The sequence below is a fragment of the Bubalus bubalis genome, chromosome 14 (genome assembly GCF_019923935.1).
Source record: "Bubalus bubalis isolate 160015118507 breed Murrah chromosome 14, NDDB_SH_1, whole genome shotgun sequence".
Taxonomy (NCBI): domain Eukaryota; kingdom Metazoa; phylum Chordata; class Mammalia; order Artiodactyla; family Bovidae; genus Bubalus; species Bubalus bubalis.
Window position 1 is genome coordinate 21,484,882 of NC_059170.1, and position 24,716 is coordinate 21,509,597.

Sequence of the window (24,716 nt, forward strand, 5' to 3'; positions counted from 1 at the left end):
CTCAGGGACACTGGGCCTGTCTGTTCACTTTTCTATTGCCAGTGCCTGGCATCTAAGAGGAGGCATGCACTGAATACATGCAGAATCCATCATAACGATGATAATGATAGCAGCCAGCTATTGATTGAGGACCTTCTGTGTGCTAGGCTATCTTCTGAATATTTTAGGAGGGTTAGCTCATTTAAGGCGCCACCCCCGCGATCGTTTACACGGAGAGGGAAACAAGTTTACACCCCCGCGATCGTTTACACGGAGAGTGAAGCGGGCAAGCGCAGTGCCCAGGGGTCATCCAGCGGCGGCGGGAGATCCCGCTGGGAGTCCGGGTCTCACCGCTTTGCTGCTCAGGGTCCTGGCCTGGGCACAGCGATTGCTGGTATCCTGGGCTCCCCCAGGGCGCCCCCGCCGCGCCCCACCCGGGGTCCGCGCGCGAGTGCGCGGCTCGGCCAGGGCGCCCCCGGGGACCCGCCCGGGAGAAGCGCTGCGGCGGCAGCGCCCGCGGCCGGTGGCGAAAGTGCGGCTGCGGAAGCGCGGCCACTCCGGCCGCGCGAAGGAGGAAGTCGGGGGAGGTGCGGGAGCGTGGGGCCTGCGGGGCCGGGCGGACGCCATGGGCCGGCTGCACTGCACACAGGACCCCGTGCCCGAGGCCGTGGGCGGCGACATGCAGCAGCTGAACCAGCTGGGCGCGCAGGTGGGCCGGGCGGCCGCGGCGCGGGGCCGGGGCGGTTCCCGGGGAGGGGTGGAGGGTTAGGCCGCGGCAGGCCGCTGTGCGAGCCTGGCTTGGGGGTGGTGGGTTCGGAGAAGGGCTGAGGGGAGTTAGGGTCTCAGGCCAGTTTTGAGGGCCGGGCGATTAAGGGAGGTCTGAGGCCAAGCTGAAGGGCGCCAGGGAAACCTCGGCGGCCAAGAAATGGTACGAGGAGACTTCCGAGGGTCCTGGGGAGGAAGAGAGTTTGCAGGATCCCGGAAGAAGGGCTGAGGGGAGTCTTGATGTGGCTGAAAGCAGTTTAAAGTAACGCAGTAAGGGCTTTGGGAGGCCGATGGAGTTTGGGGGAGCTGTGGAATTTGGTGGGTCAGGTGAGGGACTGAGACCTTTAGTAGGAAGACGGGGGGAGGGGGGTTTTGGGGGAGACTGAGGAGGGTCTTAACATCTCAAGGGGGCAGAAGCTGCCTGGAGTGGGGCACGTCATCTGAGGATGGGATGTGGGTGCAGGTAATAGCCAAGCCAGAGTGGCTCTGTGGGCAGGCTGGGGATGACATCCTCTCCTCATCCCCACCCCCACCCCCCAGTTAAGGGAGATACTGGTAGTCCATGGCAGCCCTCTCCAGTATTCTTGCCTGGAGAATCCCCATGGACAAAGGAGCCCGGCGGTGGCTACCGTCCATGGGCTCACAAAGAGTCTGACACGACTAAGCACAGCACAGCACAGCACTTGTAGTCCCCAAGGAAAGAACCATGTACCCTATACAGTGGAGGGCAGGTCCTTGATGATAGTGGAGCTGTCAAAGGCTTTTTCTCACTCTTCAGGCTGCAGGTGCTAGCCAGTCAACCTTGAAGGCTTCCTGCTCCTGTGTTGTTTGGGATGTCCCTTTCCTACCACCAAGGCAGCCAAATGAAGCAAGTTAAAATGACAGGTCTCAGGATCACTGCAAGGGTACATCTGTTCCCCCCACTGTGTTGTAACTTCCCAGGAGGTGGGGCCACTCGGTCATCTCAGCATCCTCACGACTTGGTGTTCTCTCATAAAGGAACACTAAATGTGATGGCAGTCGTGTCCTACGGCCGTGATGTCCAAGAGAAACAAACTACAAGCCTCAGGCCTACTTTTACATTTTCTAGTAGCCACATTTAAAAACTAAAAAGAAAGAGGAAATGAATTTAATGTGTTTTCTTTAACCCACTCTATCAAAGTATTATCATTTCCATGTGTAACCCACATAAAAAAATAGTGATGAGATGTTTCACTTTTTTTTGGTACTAAGGTTTTTGATTCTAGTCTGTATTTTAAAGCACATCTCAAATTGGATTAGCTTTTTTTTTTTTGGATTAGCCTTTTTCAAGAGCTCGATATGGTTAGTGACCATTTTACTGCATAGCACAGTTTTAAGTGCTTTTATGTGTATTGAGTCACTGAGTTCTTGCAACTACCCTAGGAGTCAGGTACTATTACCATTCCCATTTTACAGATAAGAAAAAATGGTTTAGGGAAATAATTTGAGCAGTTTAAGGCCATTTAAGAGTGCTGTGAAAGTGCTGCACTCAATATGCCAGCAAATCTGGAAGACTCAGCAGTGGCCACAGGACTGGAAAAGGTCAGTTTTCATTCCAGTCCCAAAGAAAGGCAATGCCAAAGAATGCTCAAACTACCACACAATTGCACTCATCTCACACGCTGGTAAAGTAATGCTCAAAATTCTCCAAGCCAGGCTTCAGCAATATGTGAACCGTGAACTTCCTGATGTTCAAGCTGGTTTTAGAAAAGGCAGAGGAACCAGAGATCAAATTGCAACATCTGCTGGATCATGGAAAAAGCAAGAGAGTTCCAGAAAAACATCTATTTTTGCTTTATTGACTATGCCAAAGCCTTTGACTGTGTGGATCACAATAAACTGTGGAAAATTCTGAAAGAGATGGGAATCCCAGACCACCTGACCTGCCTCTTGAGAAACCTATATGCAGGTCAGGAAGCAACAGTTGGAACTGGACATGGAACAACAGACTGGTTCCAAATAGGAAAAGGAGTACATCAAGGCTGTATATTGTCACACCCTGCTTATTTAACTTATATGCAGAGTACATCATGAGAAACACTGGGCTGGAGGAAGCACAAGCTGGAATCAAGATTGCTGGGAGAAATATCAATAACTTCAGATATGCAGATGACACCACCCTTACGGCAGAAAGTAAAGAAGAACTAAAAAGCCTCTTGATGAAAGTGAAAAAAGAGAATGAAAAAGTTGGCTTAAAGCTCAACATTCGGAAAAGATCATGGCATCTGGTCCCATCACTTCATGGCAAATAGATGGGGAAACAGTGGAAACAGTGTCAGACTTTATTTTTCTGGGCTCCAAATCACTGCAGATGGTGATTGCAGCCATGAAATTAAAAGATGCTTGCTCCTTGGAAGGAAAGTTACGACCAACCTAGACAGCATATTAAAAAGCAGAGACATTACTTTGCCAACAAAGGTCCGTCTAGTCAAGGCTATGGTTTTCCCAGTGGTCATGTATGGAGTGAGAGTTGGGCTATAAAGAAAGCTGAGCACCGAAGAATTGATGCTTTTGAACTGTGGTGTTGGAGAAGACTGTTGAGAGTCCCTTGAACTGTAAGGAGATCCAACCAGTACATCCTAAAGGAGATCAGTCCTGGGTGTTCATTGGTAGGACTGATTTTGAAGCTGAAACTCCAATAGTTTGGCCACCTGATGCGAAGAGCTGACTCGTTTGAAAAGACCCTGATGCTGGGAAAGATTGAGCGCAGGAGGAGAAGGGGACGACAGAGGATGAGATGGTTAGATGGCATCACTGACTCAATGAACATGAGTTTCGGTGAACTCCGGGAGTTGGTGATGGACAGGGGGGCCTGGCGTGCTGTGGTTTATGGGGTCGCAAAGAGTTGGATACAACTGAGTGAATGAACTGAACTGAACTGAACTTAAGGGCAGGCAGCCCTTATCGAAGTCCTTTGGGCCATTTTCGCCCCTTTTCTTGGGTGATCAGACTTCTCTGAGTAGCCAGTCTATTAGCTGGCTTTCATTAGCCAGCTATTCTGGCTATTTCTATCAGCTATTGCTGCTGCTGCTAAGTCACTTCAGTTGTGTCCGACTCTGTGCGACCCCATAGATGGCAGCCCACCAGGCTCCCCCGTCCCTGGGATTCTCCGGGCAAGAACACTGGAGTGGGTTGCCATTTCCTTCTCCAATGCATGAAAGTGAAAAGTGAAAGTGAAGCTGCTGAGTTGAGTCCAACCCTCAGTGACCCCATGGACTGCAGCCATCCAGGCTCCTCCATCCATGGGATTTTCCAGGCAAGAGTACTGGAGTGTGGTGCCATTGCCTTCTCCGTCTATTAGCTATTAGCTATTTCTATTAGCTATTACTTTCATTAGCCTTTTACTTGAGATCTAGGCCTCAAGGAAGAAAAGAATCATTGTGTTAATGTCGGCATCACTATTTATTGCTTATTTGATACATATTTATCTGAATGCCTACTATGCACCAGTTCAGTTCAGTTCAGTCGCTCAGTCGTGTCCGACTCTTTGTGACCCCATGAACTGCAGCACACCAGGCCTCCCTGTCCATCACCAACTCCCGGAGTTCACCCAGACTCAGGTCCATCGAGTCAGTGATGCCATCCAGCCATCTCATCCTCTGTCGTCCCCTTCTCCTGACCCCAATCCCTCCCAGCATCAGAGTCTTTTCCAATGAGTCAACTCCTCACATGAGGTGGCCAAAGTACTGGAGTTTCAGCTTTAGCATCATTCCTTCCAAAGAAATCCCAGGGCTGATCTCCTTCAGAATGGACTGGCTGCATCTCCTTGCAGTCCAAGGGACTCTCAAGAGCCTTCTCCAACACCACAGTTCAAAAGCACCAATTCTTTGGCGCTCAGCCTTCCTCACAGTCCAACTCTCACATCCATACATGACCACAGGAAAAACCATAGCCTTGACTAGACGGACCTTTGTTGGCAAAGTAATATCTCTGCTATCTAGGTTGGTCATAACTTTCCTTCCAAGGAGGAAGTGTCTTTTAATTTCATGGCTGTAGTCACCATCTGCAGTGATTTTGGAGCCCAGAAAAATAAAGTCTGACACTGTTTCCACTGTTGCCCCATCTATTTGCCATGAAGTGATGGGACCAGATGCCATGATCTTCGTTTTCTGAATGTTGAGCTTTAAGCCAGCTTTTTCACTCTCCACTTTCACTTTCATCAAGAGGCTTTTGAGTTCCTCTTCACTTTCTGCCATAAGGGTGGCGTCATCTGCATATCTGAGTTTATTGATATTTCTCCCGGCAATCTTGATTCCAGCTTGTGTTTCTTCCAGTCCAGCGTTTCTCATGATGTACTCTGCATATAAGTTAAATAAGCAGGGTGTGACAATATACAGCCTTGATGTACTCCTTTTCCTATTTGGAACCAGTCTGTTGTTCCATGTCCAGTTCCAACTGTTGCTTCCTGACCTGCATACAGATTTCTCAAGAGCCAGATCAGGTGGTCTGGTATTTCCATCTCTTTCAGAATTTTCCACAGTTTATTGTGATCCACACAGTCAAAGGCTTTGGCATAGTCAATAAAGCAGAAATAGATGTTTTTCTGGAACTCTCTTGCTTTTTCCATGATCCAGCAGATGTTGCAATTTGATCTCTGGTTCCTCTGCCTTTTCTAAAACCAGCTTGAACATCAGGAAGTTCACGGTTCACATATTGCTGAAGCCTGGCTTGGAGAATTTTGAGCATTACTTTACCAGCATGTGAGATGAGTGCAATTGTGTGGTAGTTTGAACATTCTTTGGCATTGCCTTTCTTTGGGACTGGAATGAAAACTGACCTTTTCCAGTCCTGTGGCCACTGCTGAGTCTTCCAGATTTGCTGGTATATTGAGTGCAGCACTTTCACAGCATCATCTTCCAGGATTTGAAATAGCTCAACTGGAATTCCATCACCTCCACTAGCTTTGTTCGTAGTGATGCTTTCTAAGGCCCAGTTGACTTCACATTCCAGGATGTCTGGCTCTAGGTCAGTGATCACACCATTGTGATTATCTGGGTCGTGAAGATCTTTTTTGTACAATTCTTCTGTGTATTCTTGCCATCTCTTCTTAATATCTTCTGCTTCTGTTAGGTCCATACCATTTCTGTCCTTTATCGAGCCCATCTTTGCATGAAATGTTCCCTTGGTATCTCTAATTTTCTTGAAGAGATCTCTAGTCTTTCCCATACTGTTGTTTTCCTCTATTTCTTTGCATTGATTGCTGAAGAAGGCTTTCTTATCTCTTCTTGCTATTCTTTGAAACTGTGCATTCAAATGCTTATATCTTTCCTTTTTTCCTTTGCTTTTTGCTTCTCTTCTTTTCACAGCTATTTGTAAGGCCTCCCCAGACAGCCATTTTGCTTTTTTGCATTTCTTTTCCATGGGGATGGTCTTGATCCCTGTCTCTGGTACAATGTCACGAACCTCATTCCATAGTTCATCAGGCACTCTATCAGATCTAGGCCCTTAAATCTATTTCTCACTTCCACTGTATAATCATAAATAGCCGCTAAACCCAGTAAAGTTTACAAAGTCTTGATGAATGAGGCCTGTTGTTCTGGGGAAGTTGTGATCTACTGCGGCAGGTCAGAAAATGGAGACACGGTACATTACTATGTGAATCTGCCTGTCTTCTGTGATGCTGTGATCAGTTCTAGGTAACATGGAGCCTTGAGAGTAGGTAGGATTAAAAGAATCATTTTTAGCGTGGTTATCAGAGGAAATTCAGAAAAAATATAAAGAAGGAAATAAATGGTCAACAGTCTCTCACCTAGCAGCATACAAGTTTAGAAAATTCAGACAGTACTGAAAGATACAAAGTTAAAATAAAAATACCTATTTCTCTTGTCTCCAGAAATCATCATTTTAATAGTTTCTCATATATCTTTATAGAAAAAAAAGCTGCATCTGCCATCATATTTATGGGTAAAAAAAGTTTAAAAACTTTTTTTTTTTTGACAGTAAAGGCATTATTGTGATATTCCTTAAAATGGATATAGCATAATTTAACCAGTCCCCTGTTAATAGACACTTCAGTTGCTTTCAGTTTTTTATTTTTGTTTGTTGCTGTCAACACACTGCCTTGTTTCTGTCTGGGTTTACTTTTTGGGATATCTCTGAAGGGTGTGCTTCGTGAGTGGAGTTACCAGGTCAAAGGGTTTGATCGTTTGAAAAATTAGACATGGATTGCAAGTTGTAACCCAGAAAGTTTGCCCCAGTTTATCTTCTCAACAGTGTGCGGTCACGGCTGTTACTTTCCAACCCTGCTGCCGTCAGACAATTAGTTTTGAAGATCTGACAAATGAAAAATGGTATCTCCTTGTTCTGCTGATGTTCATTTCTCATCTGGAATAATCTTGAGCATCTTTTCATATGTTTAACTAGTGAGAATTCGTTAAGATTTTTATTTCATGGCTAGTCATGCTCAGGTAAGCATTCCAGGGAGAGAGAGCTATGCAGGTACAAAGGCAAAGAATGGGGAAAGTGTTTAGGGAAGATTTGTTCAACAGATACTTAACTCTGCACTTACAATAATTAAGGTGCTGTGACCCTAAGAAGCTGGAGGAGAAACCTTCTCTGTTAAGACAGGTTTGTACTCCTTATCAAGATTGAAAATTCTAAGTGCCCCCAGGTGAGGTTCCAAGAGGGAGCCTCAGAAGTTAAGAATCTGGGTAGGTCCCTTTCTTGTTGGGAGAGTCCTGGTATCTGGGCAGGGCTTTGAAGGATAAGGAGGGTTTGAAAAAGTGGAGATAGGGGTGGGAGTTGATAACAGCCTACAGAGCAGAGTAGCTTGAGGCTGTTCATGGGAGGAAAGGCAGGGATGAGCACACACAAGGAGCTCCATCCTGAGTGTTAGGCTGAGGCCTGGAAATGAAAGAGCAGCTGGAGGCCCTCTCAGCCACCCCGTTTTTTTTAAGGCCCTAGTGGCATAGGAAACATGGTTGGCCAAAGATGTGACAGTTCCACAGATCTGTAGCAAAAAAAAATTAAAGGAATAGAGGAAAACTGTTTGAGGACCCATTCTGAAGCTAGTCTTGACTATTCTGTTTTCACTCTGTCAACATTTGTGCAAGACTGATACCCAATGTCATAAATATCGCAGAAAGAAAAACCCTGGACCAGCAAGGCTAGAGTGTTTCTGTGGGATATCCATGGAGTTTTGAAAAAGCAGAGACTCTAAGATACCATTAGCTGGTGGGAGTGTAAATCCATGCAACTTCTCTACAAGGCAATTTGGCAATATTTTCTCAGAATTTAAAATTCACATATGTTAGAGAATAAACTAGTGGTTTCCAGAGCGGAGTGGGGAGGGGAGATAGGGATAGAAGGTTAAGAGACACAAACTATTATGTAAAAAATAAATAAGCTATGGTTAGGATGGGCTTCTCTTTTGACTCAGTGGTAAAGAATCCGCCTGCTAATCCAGGATATACGGGTTCAATCCCTGGGTTGGGAGAATCCCCCAGAGAAGAAAACGGCAAGAAAACCACTCCAGTATTCTTGGAGTGGAAAATCCTGGAAAATCCCATGAACAGAGCAGCCTGGCTGGCTACAGTCTATGGGGTTGCAAAAGAGTCAGACACGAATTAGCAACTAAACAACAACAATAATTATAAGGATATAATGTACAATACAGGAAATATAGCCAATATTTTATAATAACTATAAATGGATATGACCTTTAAAAATTAGCAATTACTGTGTTGTATACTTGAAACTTATATAATATTTTACATCAACTGTACCTCAATTTTTAAAATGTATATAGGACTTCCCCAGCAGTCCAGTGGTTAAGACTCTGTGCTTCCACTGCAGTGGGCACAGGTTTGATCCCTGATGGGGGAACTAAGATTTCACCTGCCATATGGCATGGCATGGCCAAAAAAAACAATTTTTTTAAAAGCATATCCTTTCACCTAGAATACATTTTAAGAATACATCTTATAGACATACACATACATATTTCACAAAGAAGTATGTGGGAGGATATTCATCTCAGCATCGTTAACATAAGATCAACACATACACACACGAATGTTCATTTCTAGGGAGCTAAATTATGCTGTCTTAACTGTTGAATGCCATGCGGTTGTTAAAAGAACTGGGTGGATTTATATGTGCTGACATGATTGATCTCTAAAGTGTAATTGAGTGGGAAAAAAGGTGAGGTGCAGGGAGTGGGTTCAGTATGATCCCATTTCTATTTAAAAGAAACTAAAGAAAAATGAAATGATGGGAAGGCCACAGAGGTGTTAGCATAATTACCTATGGGTAGTGGGACTGAGGTGGGAGGGGGCAGGGAGAGAGTGAGACATCTTATTTTATATTCTTTTATGCTAGCTGAGTGGGTCTTTTTAAAAACCTTGCGTGTATATTACTTTTACATTTCCAAAGACTAGTTTTATATTTTAAAATAGAACACATTTTAGAAGAAAATAATACAGAACCTTGCCAGGGGTTTGTGTAAAGTTTATGTGTCATGGAAAAAGGGGCAAATGCATTTGACAGTCATATGTACAGTTTTGGGGGCTTTGAGCCGCAATACATGCCTGTTGTCTTTTTTGTCTAAATGTTAAAGGTGGCTCTAATGGCATAGTGACTTTAACTGTGGCTGTGGTAACTGCTACACATACATACATGCATACTAGAGGCTTGTTGAGCTTCTAGTCTGACTCTACTGGAGGCTTTGTATGAGCTGATTAGTACTGTTCTGGACGCTATGTATTATTACCTCTGTCTTTCTGATGGTGACTGAGACACAGTGAGGCTAAGTGACTTGCCCAGGGTCACCTGGATGATCAGAACAGTGTTTCACATCTGGGTCTTTTAAACTCTTGTGTCTTGGTTTCCTTCACTGTGCCACACACACCGTGTCCATCAGGAGAGAACATGGGAAAATAATGATAAATGTCTCAGTCTGTGCAAGCTGCTGTAACAAAATACCGCACACTGGGTGGCTTGGACAACAGAAATTTATTCCTCATAGTTCCAGAGGCTGGAAGTCCAAGATTAGGGTATCCACAGATTCATTTCCTAGTGAAAGCTCTCTTCCTGGCTTGCCTTCTTCACGCTGTGTCTTCATAACGTGGGCCTCACAGAAAGAGCTCTAGGGTGACTTCCTCAGAACTTCCTGATGCTTACAAGGGCACCAGCCCTATCAGATTAGGGCCCCACCATTATGACCTCTTTTAACCTTGTCACCTCTTCACAGGCACTTTGTTCAAATACAGTAGTATTGGGGTTAGGACTTCAACCTATGAATTTTGGGGCACACAGATACTCAGTTCTTAGTAATATAGTACTGATAAAGAGGTTCACATGCACAAAAGAAAAAGTGACTGGCAACCCACTCCAGTCTTCACATGCACAAAAGCATAAGTGACTGGCAACCCACTCCAGTCTTCTTGCCTGAAGAGTTCCATAGACAGAGGAGCCTGGCGGGCTACAGTCCATGGAATCACAAAGACTCAGACATGACTGAGTGACTATCACTCAGTAAGATAATGTACAATAACGTGTTAAAATTTGCTATTCTGTCACATATTCAATAAGATGTTTATTGTGGGGAAGAGAAACCCAGAAAACATGGATAGACAACACAGAAGAAAATAAAAATCACCTAAAATCTTGCCACACAGAAGTAACAGCTTTCAAAAGCAAGATAGAGGGACTTCCCTCTTCCCTGGCGGTACCAGTAGTTAAGACTCCATGCTTCCAGTGCATGGGGCTCACGTTCAATCCCTAGTCAGAGAACTAACATGCCACATGCAGTGCCCCCCTCAAAAAAAAGTAAGGTAGAGAAAAAGTTCATATACATGTTACCATATATGAGAGTGAAAATGGGAAAATTTATATTATTTGGATTGATTTATGTTTGAATAATAAATATGTGGAAGTATAAGCAAAAAGAGCGAGTATGTGCGTGCTCAGTCACTCAGACGTGTCTGACTCTTTGTGACCCCATGGACTGTAGCTTGACAGGCTTCTCTGTCCACAGGAGTTCCCAGGCAAGAATATTGGAGTGGGTTGCCATTTCCTCCTCCAGGGAATCTTCTTGACCCAGGGATCAAACCCACGTCTCTTATGTCTCCTGCATAAAAGGTGGATTCTTTACCACTTGAGCCACCTGGGCCTTACAAAACAAAGGGAAGGAAAAAAAAAAACACTATTTCAGTGATTTTTTTTAGATCTTATTTTGGGGGAGGTGTTAGAAGGTATTTGACCCCTTGAGATTTATGTGTGAACATGTGTGCACACAGTCAGTCTCTCAATATGTATCTTGTAAGCATCCCAACAAAATATGAGTTTTTTAGACAATCGAGTGGTAGGTATAGTTAGATGGACGCTGGTGGTGGGTATTGTGAGTATTTGTAACTGTTTTTTTTTTTTCTTTTTTTACTGAAATATAGTTGACATAGACTATGTTAGTGTCAGGTGGACTACATAGTAACTTGACATTTGCATACATTATGAAATGATCGCCATGCCAAGTCTAGTAACCATCTGTCACCATGCTAACTTTTTACAGTATTATTGACCATATTCCTGATGCTGTATATTACATCCCTATGGCTAATGTACAAAACTCTTAATCCCCTTAGCCTGTTTCATACCCCATCCCTCTCCCCTCTGTATCTATGAGTCTATTTTTGTTTTATTTGGTTTTTCACATTCTATGTATGAGATCATATGGCATTTGTCTTTCTCTGGCTTACTTCACTTAGCATAATACCCTCTAGATCCATCCATGTTGCTGCCAATGGCAAGATTTCATTCTTTTCATGGCTGAGTGATATTCCATTGTATGTATGGAGTGTATCTTTATCCACTTATCTGTTGATAGACACCTAGGTTGCCTCATTATCTCAGCTATTGTGCATAGTGCTGCAGTGAACATTAATGTGCTTATATCTTTTCAAATTACAAGTGTTTGTAACTCTAAGATCAAAACTGATATCAACATCTATGTTCTCTTCACTTCTCTCTTTTTTAAAAAAGATAAATTGTTTATTTTTGTATTTGGCTTTGCCGAGTCTTTGCTGCCATCAGGCTTTTCTCTAGTTGTGATGAACAGTGGCTGCGTTCTCTAGCTGCAGTTTGCAGGCTTCTCATTATGGTGGCTTCTCTTGTTCTTGAGAGGGCTTCAGTAGTTGCAGCACGTAGGCTCAGTATTTGGCTCCTGGACCCTAGAGCACAGGCTCAGTAGTTGTGCACGTGCTTGGTTGCTCCATGGCATGTGGGATCTTCTCAGTTCAAGGATCATTTTCAGGCAGACTCTTTTCCACTGAGCCACCATGGAAGCCCCCTCTTCTCTCTTAAGGGGCTGTAGTTGGATGGAACGGGGAAACACTGATCCAGGAGTAGAGTTTTCTGATGTTCTGTGTTCTTCTCTTCACAGCAATTCTCAGCCCTGACTGAAGTGCTCTTCCACTTCCTAACTGAGCCAAAAGAGGTAAAGTATCTTGTAATAAGGAGAGTTCCCGAGGGTGGGTCTGCAGTCCTGAGGTGCTTGAAGTGAAGGCCTGGTTTGTGCTGTCCCCCGTCTGCAGGTGGAAAGGTTTCTGGCTCAGCTCTCTGAATTTGCCGCCACCAACCAGATCAGTCTTGGCCCCCTGAGAAGCATCGTGAAGAGCCTCCTCCTGGTTCCAAATGGTGAGTAGCCCCTCCCAGCAGCCGAGGCCAGAGACATTGTTTGAACATTCCCTCAATCCACCGAGTTGGCAGGCGTGCTCTGGGCACTGAGCCAGAGCGCTTGGTAGGGAACCAGACATGGGCGGGACTGCAGTCAAGGCAGGGAAGCCAGGTAGACAGACAGCCGTGGGAGAGCATAATTGCAGTCTGCATCCCCACTTCGGTCCCCAGGCTTACCTTTCCTCTACGTGGTAGGTATAAGATTGAGACTAAGGGTTTATAAACTTTTACAGCAACTTGACAAAGTTTCTCTCTTTTTAAAATATTTATTTATTTTTATGTATTTATTTGGCTGCCTTGGGTCCGAGCTGCGGCATGCAGGATCTTCATTTCGGCACAGACTCACTAGCTGTGGTTCACAGGCTTAGTTGCTATGTGGCACCTGGGATCTTAGTTCCCCGACAGAGGATGGAACCCTCGGTCCCCTGCATTGCAAGGCAGACTCTTAACCACTGAACCATCAGGGGCAGTCCCTTGACAAAGTTTCTTGAATCTACTAATTGTAAAAAATGGGACTTGCATTTTTTTTAATGTGGTAGAATATATGTAACATATAATTGACCATTGTAACCATTTGGAGCTTTTTTTTTTATTTTCCCTAGATCGTAAACATTAATCAGTACATGTTTTGTGGCCAGTTTTGGATACATAAATTTTTTTCTAGCGGGGTAGCATGCCTGGAGCTCAACAAAAACCTGAACTAATGAGAGTCTCACAATCTTCTAATGATTTATTAGGGTAATCATAGCATAGAAACTTATCTAAATTAAAAAATTTTTTTGATCCAGTTATTGGATGAGTCTTTAGCTCAGTTATCCTTACCCTTATCCTTGCTAAGACTTTAGTACATATTTTGTAAGACCAAAAACATTTTCTTTCACAACTGCAGTGCAGTTATCAAAAGCAGGAAGTTTACACTGATTTAACACTTTTATCTAATCTGTGATGTGTATTCACATTTCACTAAGAGTTATTTGGGGCTTATATTTTGTAAGCTTTTTTTCATTTCATATTTCTAGGAATTAATTTTCATTGTATTGTACAAAAGTATCAGTCCATGGTAGATTGAAAATTTTAATAATAGGTCTTTTGATGCAGATAGTTTGAGAAGCAGGGTTTGCTTTAGAGCAGTCAGGGAAAGATTCTAGCCAGGAGGGAGGTGATCACAAAGCTTGAGCTTCAGGGTTGTCTGTCGTAACACTGTTTATCACAGAAAAATTAGAAGCAATCCAGTTACCCAGCTGTTGAAAATTGGTGTGATGTGCTGTAGTCCAGTTTTGCAGAGGAGTATGGTGGTGGTGCTTGTTAGTAAAGAACCTGCCAGTCAGTGCAGGAGATATAAGAGATGTAGATTTAATCCCTGGATTGGGAAGATCCTCTGAAGGAGGACATGGCAGCCCACTCCAGTCTTCTTGCCTGGAGAATCCCATGGACAGAGGAGCGTGGTGGGCTGTAGTCCAAAGGGTCACAAAGAGTTGGACACGACTGAAGGGACGTAGTACACACGCATGGTAGTGATCAAGAATTCAGTCTGAGTTAGTAGGAACTGGGTGTGAATCCCAGTCTGACCCTTGATAAGTAGTATGGCTTTGGTACCCAGTCTCTTTCAATCCCTAGCAATAACCCTCCCTCAGCAGTTGTTCCACTCCATCTAAGCTTGTTTTGGTGTGTGTGGGGGGTGGTTTTGAAGATTAATTAAGATAATGTAAATAAAATGCTGAATAAATATTAATAAATAAATGTCCATCGACTCAATAGACCTGAGTTTGAGCAAGTGCCAGGAGTTGGTGATGGACAGGGAAGCCTGGCATGCTGCAGTCCATGGGTTGCAAAGAGTCGGACATGACTGAGCAACTGAACTGAACTGAAATAAAATGCTTAGCACAGTTTCTCCGCAAAAGGTTCTTATTTTTCATGTTCTATATTAATATTAATTTTTTAACATGTTGTTAAGAAAAATGTAATGATATGGAAAACCTTTCACAATATTTTGTTTAGTTCTGTCTGCCACAGTCCTATTTTTGTGTAAAAAAAAAAAGTTAACTGTGGCTCTGACTGAGTGATAAGACAGCAGGTTATCTTACTTGTTTCAGTTCAGTTCAGTCACTCAGTTGTGTCCAACTCTTTGAGACCCCATGAATCACAGCATACCAGGCCTCCCTGTCCATCACCATCTCCCGGAGTTCACTCAAACTCACGTCCATCGAGTCGGTGATGCCATCCAGCCATCTCATCCACTGTCGTCCCCTTTTCCTCCTGCCCTCAATCCCTCCTAGCATCAGAGTCTTTTCCAGTGAGTCAACTCTTCGCATGAGGTAGGAGTTTACTTGTTTATTTTTAGCTAAATATTGTCTTAAAAGTTGCTAGAATTAATTTGGCAATTTAATTAAAAGTTAATTTTATTTAAAGAGAGGTGACATTTGAGCCCAGGCTTAAAGAATGAATAAATGTTGACTGGGCTGAGAGGAGGTAAAACAGTATCCCCAGTTTGCGTATTTTAAAAATTAGTAATAAGCTGATCTTCCCAATATCTCAGCCTAATTATGCATTAAAAGATGGGAACATGATTTGTTTGTACTTTCTGGTATATTCTTCATGCAGATCCTTTTCTTTGCCCTGTCTTGTGCTCCTGAGCGTTTGGGGTGTGAATCAGAAGATCCCTGAGGTTTCCAGCTGTGGAATTTTATGATCCTCTGTTTGTGAGATTCTTGCCTTCTTTGCTCTCATGGCGGGTTAAAAGCATCAGAACCACAAGGCTGGATGAGAATTGCAGTCTTCCCTGGTGGCTCCAATGGTGAAGAATCCGCCTGCAATGTTGGAGACCTGGGTTCGATCCCTAGGTTGGGAAGATCCCCTGGAGGAGGGAAAGGCTACCCCCTCCAGTATTCTGGCCTGGAGAATTCCATGGACAGAGAGTCACAAAGAGTCATACACAACTGAGCAACTTTCACTTTCACTTAACACAAGAATTAATTTTCATTGCAAACTTAAAACTGCAGAGCTCTGGACAGTCAAAAGGGAAATTTCTTTTTTAACCCTCATCCGACTCTTGTCTCTAGAAATAATCGTGGTATAATTTTGGCATGTATCCTTTTCTATTTTTATGTACACCGATAAGACAGAGCCATATACATTCATATAGTTTTGTTTTTCATCAATGGCAATAAACCACAGAATTGCTCTGTGGCTTGCATTTTTCCATACCTAGTACATCATGAAGATTTCCGCACAGCAGCTTTATTCTTCTGGTAACTGCAGTGGACTTGGAACTGAATTAATCTTCTTTTACTTAATCCATTTCCTGTTGCTGGACATTTTAGTTCTGATCCTTCACTCTTAGAAAGTGTACCGTACCACAGTGAACATCCTTAGGAAATCTGTGTATTTAGTGTGTGTGAGCATTTCTGTAGGACAGGTGTCCAGCTTATAGAACCAGGAGTTTTTATCCTCTTTATTCTCATTGTCCAGCCTACACCTGTGGGAATGAGGAAACCTGTGAGCTATTGTGGGCACTGATTTTTCAGGAGACCTCTGTCTGTTGTCCCTGCCTCCATTCTTCCCGGTCCTTATCATCTCTGCACCCTGCCATTCAGTCCTGACAGACTGCCTTAATTCTGCTCAGTCCTGTGCTCCAGCCCCAGTACTACCTCTGCAGAATGTCTTCCCAAACCATCTCAATCCATGGTGACCTCCCCTTCCGCTCCACAACTGAGATAGATTCTTTTATCTGCAGCCCTTTTTGGAGCATAATTATTTAGTCTTCTGTTGATCATGCTGTTTTGTATGTATCTATCTCATGGTCCTAACAGATAGTTCCTTGAAGTCATGGGCAGGTCTGTACTACTTTCCTAAGCCACAGTTACAAGTAAAATGATGACTTAGAACAAGAGCTTTTGATTCATGCTGGGTGACTTGAGCTGAACTTGGGAGACCCTGTGACCCTCCCAGGGGATGTTGGGTGTATATTCTTCAAGCAGGATTGATGAGCAGTGTTTATAGCAGACCGTTTTCTGTAGGTCCAGAGAACACAGGTGTGCTGAGTTCCAGGGGTGGGCTTTGCAAGCTCACCTGGATTTGAGTCTTGGGTATATCACTTTAGGTAGCTATTTGGCCTTGGACAAATCAGCCTCTTGGGGCCTCAGTTTCTATCTGAACAACAGAGTAGTAAGAGCAGTTTATGGTGATGCTTTAGGAATAAATGAGTTAGTATCCATAAAGCATGCATATACCATGCTTTTTGGATGTTCAGCATCCAAATACCATGCCTGCTGAACTTTACATTGTTTATTTACTTATTCTTGGCTGTGCTGCATCTTCATTGCTGTATAAGTTTTTTCTAGTTGGGGTGAGCAGGGGCTACCCCTAGTTGTGGCATAATGGTTTCTCACTGTCGTGGCTTCTGTGGTTTTGGAGCACAGGCTCTAGGCACACAGGCTTCAGTAGTTTCAGCACCCAGGCTAAGTAGCTATGGTTCCAGGCTCTAGAGCACAGGCTTAATAGTTGTGGCTCACGGGCTTAGTTGCTCCACAGCATGTGGGATCTTCCCGGACCAGGGATGAAACTGGTGTCTCCTGCACGGACAGGCAAGTTCTTTACCACTGAGCCACCAGGAAAGCCCTACATTGTTTATTGATAGTTCAGTTAGTTTCTCTTATGTGCCTCGATGTCAAATCATCAGATAAAACATCCCTTCCCTCAATGGAGAGGATATGAATTCTCTTGATTGTTTAATTCAGCTCAGTTCAGTTCATTCAGGCAGTCATGTCCAACTCTTTGCAACCCCATGGACTGCAGCACACCAGACTTCCTTGTCCATCACCAACTCCTGGAGCTTGCTCAAACTCGTGTCCTTCCAATTGGTGATGTCATGCCCCAAAGCTTTTCAAGTTCTAGAGTTGAAGTCTCAGGTTTGCTGAACTCCTCAGTAGCTCTCAACAATTTCTGTTTGTTTTACTCTTTTTTTTTGTTCTCATGCAGTCTGACTTTTCCCTTCCTACAGAGTTCAAGAGTTCTGCATTTCTTCCAGAGCATCTGCTAATCATCTGAGGTAGCTTGTAAGTCTCTTGGCCTCTTCCTTGGCCTGATGAGGGATTATCTTTTCAGTCCCAAAGGCTGCCATCCCAGAACAAATTCCCGGCCCTTCATGCCTTGTTATGGCAGCAGCCTCTCCACTTCTGTTCTCCCATCCAGATTCTAGTTTGCCCTGGAACACAGAACGACTTGGACCCTGCTGCTCCTCTCAACTGTTTACTTTGCCTAATGGACTCTGTAGTCTTTAACTTGGCCTTCAAGGCCTTCCCCTGTCTAGTCTGAAAGTGTCCTCATTGCCTTATCCTTCCTTCATCCTGGTATGGCTTGTTGGAGTTCAAGGGACCCCAAAGACCTTCTAGATCAGTCTTCCTCAAATTGGCGTTTTCATCCAGAAAAGACTTCAGTGGCCAGGCAGGGTCATAAAGTTCTGTCCCTGCACCTCCCAGCCTTGGAATCTTGGAGATTCACACACACATTAACATATCTCAGTCTCTGAAAAGCCCTGCAGTAAACTGATTGACCTGCTTAACCGGTATCTGCGAAACAGTTAACCCTGGAACTCCTCTTTTTGGGGGCAGGAGTGAGTGCACAGGGGGAGGGTTAAGTAAAAGCTTTGTAAAGCGCTGATCTAGTCTGATCTTTGTCTTGGAGATAAAGAAACAGAGCCCTAGAGAGGGGAAGTGACTTGCTTTAGATCTTATAGACGAAAAGCTGTTGCTGCACCCTCCTTGATTAGCTCAAAGCTTGTGGGTTTGTTTTGTTTTTTTTTTTTTAATGTTTTTCTTTTACTATTAAGTATATAATTCTTAAAAGCACCTGAGGGCTTCCCTGGTGGCTCAATGGTAAAGAATCCACCTGACAATGCAGGAGACATGGGTTTTATTCCTGGTCTGGGAAGATCCCACATGCAGCGGAGCAGCTAAGCCTGTGCCCATCACTGTTGAGCCTGGGCTTTAGAACCTGGTAACTGCTGCTACTGAGCTCATGTGCCACAACTACTGAAGCCATGTGCCTTAGAGTGCATGCTCTGCAGCAAGAGAAGCCACTGCAATGAGAAGCCCAAGCACTGCAACTAGAAAGAGTATTCCCTGCTTGCTGCAACTAGAGAAAAGCCCTCACAGCAACAAAGACCCAGCACAACTAAAATAAATAAATAAATAAAAATAAGTCCATGAAGAATTGTTCTCTTAAAAAAAAAAAAAACTTGATTTCAACCTTTATCAACTCATGTCCAGATTGCTTCACCTGTGCCCCACCTACTTCAACTCATTGCTCTCCAAACTGGATTATTTTTAAACAAATCTCAGACATCATATCATTTCATTCAATTCCTAGTTATATATCGCTAAAACATAAAGGACTTTCTCTTCCTTATCAAACCACTATGCAATGATCATATCTAAAATTAAAATACAAAGTCAGAGTTCAGACTTCCCCATTGTCTCATCCATTTTGTTTGTAAGTGTTCTCATTAAGATCCAGATAAGGCCCCCACCTTGCATTTGGTTCCTGCACAGCCCTTGTATGCTTACTTCACAGCTCTGAGACCTTAAGCCAAGTCATGTAACCACTCTGAGAATCAGTTTCTTCAGGAATAAAATGGAGCTAATACCTAGTAGCTCATACATTGTTTCAAGAGTGGAGAAAGATGGTGATCCCAGGTTAAATTTGGCACTTTCAGGACAGGGATCCCGTTCAGTCTGTGGTCAGGGAACTAAGATCCCAACAAGCCATGCAGTGCAGCCAAAAAAATAAAAATAATTTTTAAAGAATTTCTTTTTAAAAAATGGAGAAAGATAATAAATGTAAAGTGCTTGCTCCAATAGTAAGTGGTAGTAGCTACATTGCTGTTAGTATTGATTGTCATTATCATTATGAGTTGTCACCTAGAAAAGATTACAGATAACTTTGCGGTAGGGACATAATTTAAGCTGGTTTTTACTTTAATATCTGGCCCTTGTGGGTACCCAGTAACTGGTCGTTATTTATTCATTTATTTATTTGGCTACGTCAGGTCTTAGTTTCATCATGCAAGCAGATTTTCTTGTGGTGCGCAGGCTTATTTGCTCCTCAACATGTGGAATCTTCCCTGACCAGGGATCAAACCCATGTCCCCTGCATTGCAGGAGGATTCTTACCACTGGACCACCAGGGAAATCTCCACTGGTTGGTAGGTTTTGTTTTTGCTTTTTTTGTAAAGAAAAAGCAATAACTCCCTTTCCACACTTAAAGGAGTCTGTCTGGCTGGGCCAAAAAAGAAATAATCAGCATTGAACAATAATCACAAATGGTATTTAATCAAATGCTGGACTAAGTTCCCTGGTGGTTCCCAACCTTACCCTGCTCTATTTTCTATGTGGCACTTTTCAGTAATCCTCTACATGGAATAATACTCTATATAATAGAATCCACTGCAATGCAGGAGGCCTGGGGCTCGATCCCTGGGTTGGGAAGAGTCCCTGGAGAAGGGCATGGCAACCCACTCCAGTATTCTTGCCTGGAGAAACCCATGGACAGAGGAGCCCAGTGAGGTATAGACCAGGGGATCGCAAAGAGTCGGACATGACTGAGCGACCAACACTTTCACTATAGGACTTACCTACTTGTTACATTATTGTTATAATGTATTATATGTGTTATATTGTTATATCTCAAAAGATTGTGAGCCTCAGGAGGATAGAGACTGTTGCCTGTTCAGTTTTTGATGCCTTCCAACATCCAGCTCAGTGCTGGCACATGGCAGTCTCAGGACATCTGTATACAGTGACTGTGGCCTCTGTTTGCACGGGAACCTTGCAGGGGTGGGTTCAGCTGGTGAGCCTTCAGGGTCAGTAATCACTGAGTGAATGGGGCTCCCGTGCTCTCCCATCTGATTCACCAAGGTTTAGTTCTGTTCCTTGGACTCCCCTTACTACTTTGAATAAACTTAGGAAGGTTTTGGCTAGAAGAGTAGTGTTTGCTAACTTTCCAGCCGTTTCCTGAAACCCTCTGCTTGTCACCCACACTATTTGATGGCAGTGGGGGTTTGCCTAAGGCAACTGTTCCAATGAAAAGTGGAGCTCAAGGACTTATAAACCATCCCAGGTGGTTATCTGTATTTAAAGGACATTCTCAGATTTACCCTAGTGACATGTTCTAGTGACTGCAGCCCTGGAGTTCAGATTTTTCTGACTGACATGGGGTCAAGGGTGCAGCCCTGTCTTGTGCGTACAAGACAGAGGAATCACCAAAGGAAAAAGCTGAAAAAGAAGCTAAGGGCTTGAGGCCTAACATGACGCAAATATGTGTATTTCTTTTTTTTAAGATCATGTTTTTTTTGTTTTTTTAAAAAACATTTATTCATCTATTTGGCTGCCCTGGGTTGTAGTTGCAGCATGCAAACTCTTAGTTGAGACGTTGGATCTAGTTCCCTGACCAAGGTTTGAATCCAGGGCCACTGCATTGGGAGTGTGAGTCTTAGCCACTGGACCACCTGGGAAGTCCCTCTATGTATGTTTCTAAAGTATGGCTCCTGCCTGTCTCAGGTAGTGAGGTGCCATCGGGACAGAGAGCTTGCTTCGGCCCCTGCAGTGCGGTAGCCTCAGTTGTCAGTCACTGTCCGGTTGTGGCCTGGTCTTAGTCCCCGACAGCATCTCAGAATGACCTGGAATGGAAAGAGCCTGAATTTGGGCCAACTGCCCCATAAGCTACTTTCTCTGCTGCTTGCCTGCTGTGTGGCCCTGGGCAATACATTTAACCTTTTTTCTTGGGAGGGAGGGGTTGTTTTTTTTTTTAATTATAGAAAAGCACAGGAAAGCACACAAAAATGACTCACAATTTTACTGCCTTCCTATTAAGAAAGAACATGCAGCTAGGATGTTTTTAAATGACACCAAGGAAAAAAAGTCCCACCCAGTCCCTTTCCTCAAAGGTATCCTCTGTTTTGTGGATATGTTCACCAAAAATGTACTTCACATCTCTCAATTTAGCCATAAGATAAGCATGTAATTAAAGCTATATGCAGAGTACATCATGAGAAACTCTGGACTGGAAGAAACACAAGCCGGAATCAAGATTGCTTGGAGAAATATCAATAACTCAGATATGCAGATGACACCACCCTTATGTCAGAAAGTGAAGAGGAACTCAAAAGCCTCTTGATGAAGGTGAAAGTGGAGAGTGAAAAAGTTGGCTTAAAGCTCAACATTCAGAAAACGAAGATCATGGCATCTGGTCCCATCACTTCATGGCAAATAGATGGGGAAACAGTGGAAACAGTGTCAGACTTTATTTTTCTGGGCTCCAAAATCACTGCAGATGGTGACTGCAGCCATGAAATTAAAAGACACTTCCTCCTTGGAAGGAAAGTTATGACCAACCTAGATAGCATATTCAAAAGCAGAGACATTACTTTGCCAACAAAGGTCCGTCTAGTCAAGGCTATGGTTTTTCCTGTGGTCATGTATGGATGTGAGAGTTGGACTGTGAGGAAGGCTGAGCACCGAAGAATTGGTGCTTTTGAACTGTGGTGTTGGAGAAGACTCTTGAGAGTCCCTTGGACTGCAAGGAGATCCAACCAGTCCATTCTGAAGGAGATCAGCCCTGGGATTTCTTTGGAAGGAATGATGCTAAAGCTGAAACTCCAGTACTTTGGCCACCTCATGCAAAGAGTTGACTCATTGGAAAAGACTGATGCTGGGAGGGATTGGGGGCAAGAGGAGAAGGGGACGACAGAGGATGAGATGGCTGGATGGCATCACCGACTCGATGGACGTGAGTCTGAGTGAACTCTGGGAGTTGGTGATGGACAGGGAGGCCTGGCGTGCTGCGATTCATGGAGTCGCAAAGAGTCGGACACGACTAAGCGACTGATCTCTCTCTGAAAGCTATAAGTAAGAATAGATAATATACCCTTCTTTATTTATGCAAAAGGGACCACATTAAGCAGACTGTTCATACCTTTTCTTTTCTTTTAATTATATTTTGCAAATAGGCAGGTCAGGAGCTACCTTATTTTTAAAGGCTGTATAGCATTGTGTTGTACAGATTCTTTGATTCAGCATGTGTTTAATGAGTTGAGGGCCAACCAGTGAACAGTGCCTGGCATTTTTTTTAGTAACTTGGGACACAGCAGTGGGCAAAACCAACCAAGTCCTTGTTCTCAACAAACTGACTTTTGTGAGAAAATTGGCAATAAATATGTAGCATGAAGTTGGATAGTTATAAATTGCCAATGCAGAAAAGGACACTTGAAGATTGGTCAGGGACCCTTTCAGAGGAGGTGCAATTCAAGCCGATTCCTGAGGACAGTGAGGAGTGAGCATGTGCAGATTTGAGGAAGCGTGTTTCCTGCAGGAGCAACTGCAGGGGTGAATGCATGGAGGTAGGAACCTGCCTAGTAAATAATGGGAAAAACTGAGTAAGCGAGGGAGAGAGCAGAGGGTTCTACAGAAGTTCAGATCCACAGGGCATTGTGAGAACTTCGGGATTTACAATGAGTGGAACAGGAGCTATTCGAGGGTTTTGAGCAGAGAGGAGACACGGTCTGACTTAAGTTTTAACAAAATTACCTTGGCGCCCAGGCTACTTGTGTGGACACACCAAAATCAGTGTGCCGTTTCTGAGTTTTGGTCTCTCCTGCGCACACTGCTGAAGAGCTGCCCTCGCAGATCTCGGTGTACGGGGAGCAGAGCTGTAGGTGAGCCCTTAGCGGCGCAGTTGTCAGCTCTGGATGTGTCAAATCCTCTCCCCACAAAGCTTAACCTTTCTCATCTTTAATTTCCTGGTAAATTAAAAGTTACAATGGTATTTTCCACCTCGGAGTATTTGGGGATCTTCAGATGGAATGTTGGATTTGAACTGGATATAAACTAAGGAGCGGCACGCCAAGAGTTGATTGGAGTGACTGGACGTAACAGCCTTCTTGGAGAGCTTTTATGGCCAAGGTTTCCTGGGGTCTTGCCTTTTTTTTATTTCCCTGTGGCTTCCTTGCTTAGTCTGATTTTGGAGATAAAAGGTTTCCTCCCTTTGTTGACACCGTTGATTTTGCAGAGGACAACAGCCCTTCAGATTGTTTTTCTGGTGTGGGATGGGGGTGGGGGCTTGGGTTTAGGGTGTTACTTCAGGGCCCTCCCTGGACCATGGTGGACAACTTCTTATACTTTGATTAGTCATCTTCTGAAGGACTAAAAAGTGGAAAATTTTCAAGGTGACTGGAGGCTGTAGCCTGCAGGTTAAATGTTGAGAAGCCCGGATTGCTGGGAGCACTTTATTTTCAGAAATGGGAGCCTACAAGCGGAACAAAGGAGGTGGGTGCAGGGCAAGAGTAGGAGGGTGGGGTTTCCCAGGGCTCCTGAGGGGAGGGGCTTGACAGCCCCTCTGCAAGTGACTTGGCAACTGTAGAGGCTGAACTGCTTAGTCCATCTGCGTTTGCTTCCTGAGGGCTGACCTTCTGGGGCAGGCTGTCCCGTGTGGAGACAAGAATGCTCTGTAATCCGCCCTAACCGGTGCTGCGACCACTGGGCCTGCGTGGCTCCTGAGCACTTGGAACAGCTGGTGCAACTGAGGAACAGAACACTACATTTCCTTTCATTTTAATTCATTAACAGTTAAAGAAAGGAATTCCCTGGAGATCCAGTGGTTAGGACTTGGCACTTTCACTAACGAGGGCCTGGGTTCCATCCCTAGTCAGGGAACTAAAATCCCACAAGCCACATGGCAAGGCCAAAAAAGAAACAGTTAAAGAGCCTCATGTGTTTGGTGGTTACAGATGGCACAGTGGCAGCTTTGGGCTGTTACCCCTGTGCCCGCCTGACCTTGAACTCCCCCACTTGGCTCCAGGAGTCTTGGCCTTATTTCCTCAGATGAGTCACCCCCTCCCCAAGTCCAGACAGTCTTTTCTTTTGTCTGTAACTTCATCTATACTTTCTGGAGGGGCCAATGCTTGTGTGGCACCTAAAGTGAAGTGAAAGTTGCTCAGTTGTGTCAGACTCTTGGCGACTCCATGGACTGTAGCCCGCCAGGCTCCTCTGTCCATGGGATTCTCCAGGCAAGAATACTGGAGTGGGTTGCCATGCCGTTCTCCAGGGATCCTCCCGACCCAGGGATTGAACCCAGATCTCCCACATTGCAGGCAGATTCTTTGCCGTTTGAGCTGCTCAGGAATCTGCCAAAAAACGCCCCCTAGCACGTGCTGCCTTGTTCCCCCTCATCTCCTTCCTGCCTGGCTGGACCGAGATCAGGCTGAGTGAGCTGAGTCTGTGTGTTCCCTT

At 44.3% G+C, this 24,716-nt stretch overlaps 1 protein-coding gene across 3 annotated transcripts in view; it reads left to right on the plus strand.

Moving 5' to 3' along the window:
• Nucleotides 1-294: 294 nt before the first annotated feature.
• The window catches only part of COMMD7 (COMM domain containing 7), a 28,227-nt gene continuing 3,805 nt past the window's right edge, over nt 295-24,716 (plus strand). For 2 of the 3 annotated variants that reach the window (XM_045162653.1, XM_006064402.3), the window contains exons 1-3: nt 295-688; nt 12,143-12,196; nt 12,294-12,396. In XM_045162653.1, coding sequence (XP_045018588.1) covers nt 605-688; nt 12,143-12,196; nt 12,294-12,396 — 241 coding nt within the window. In that variant the 5' untranslated portion in view covers nt 295-604. The remainder of the gene's footprint in view (nt 689-12,142; nt 12,197-12,293; nt 12,397-24,716) is intronic. The other variant, XM_006064401.3, reaches the window with a different exon arrangement.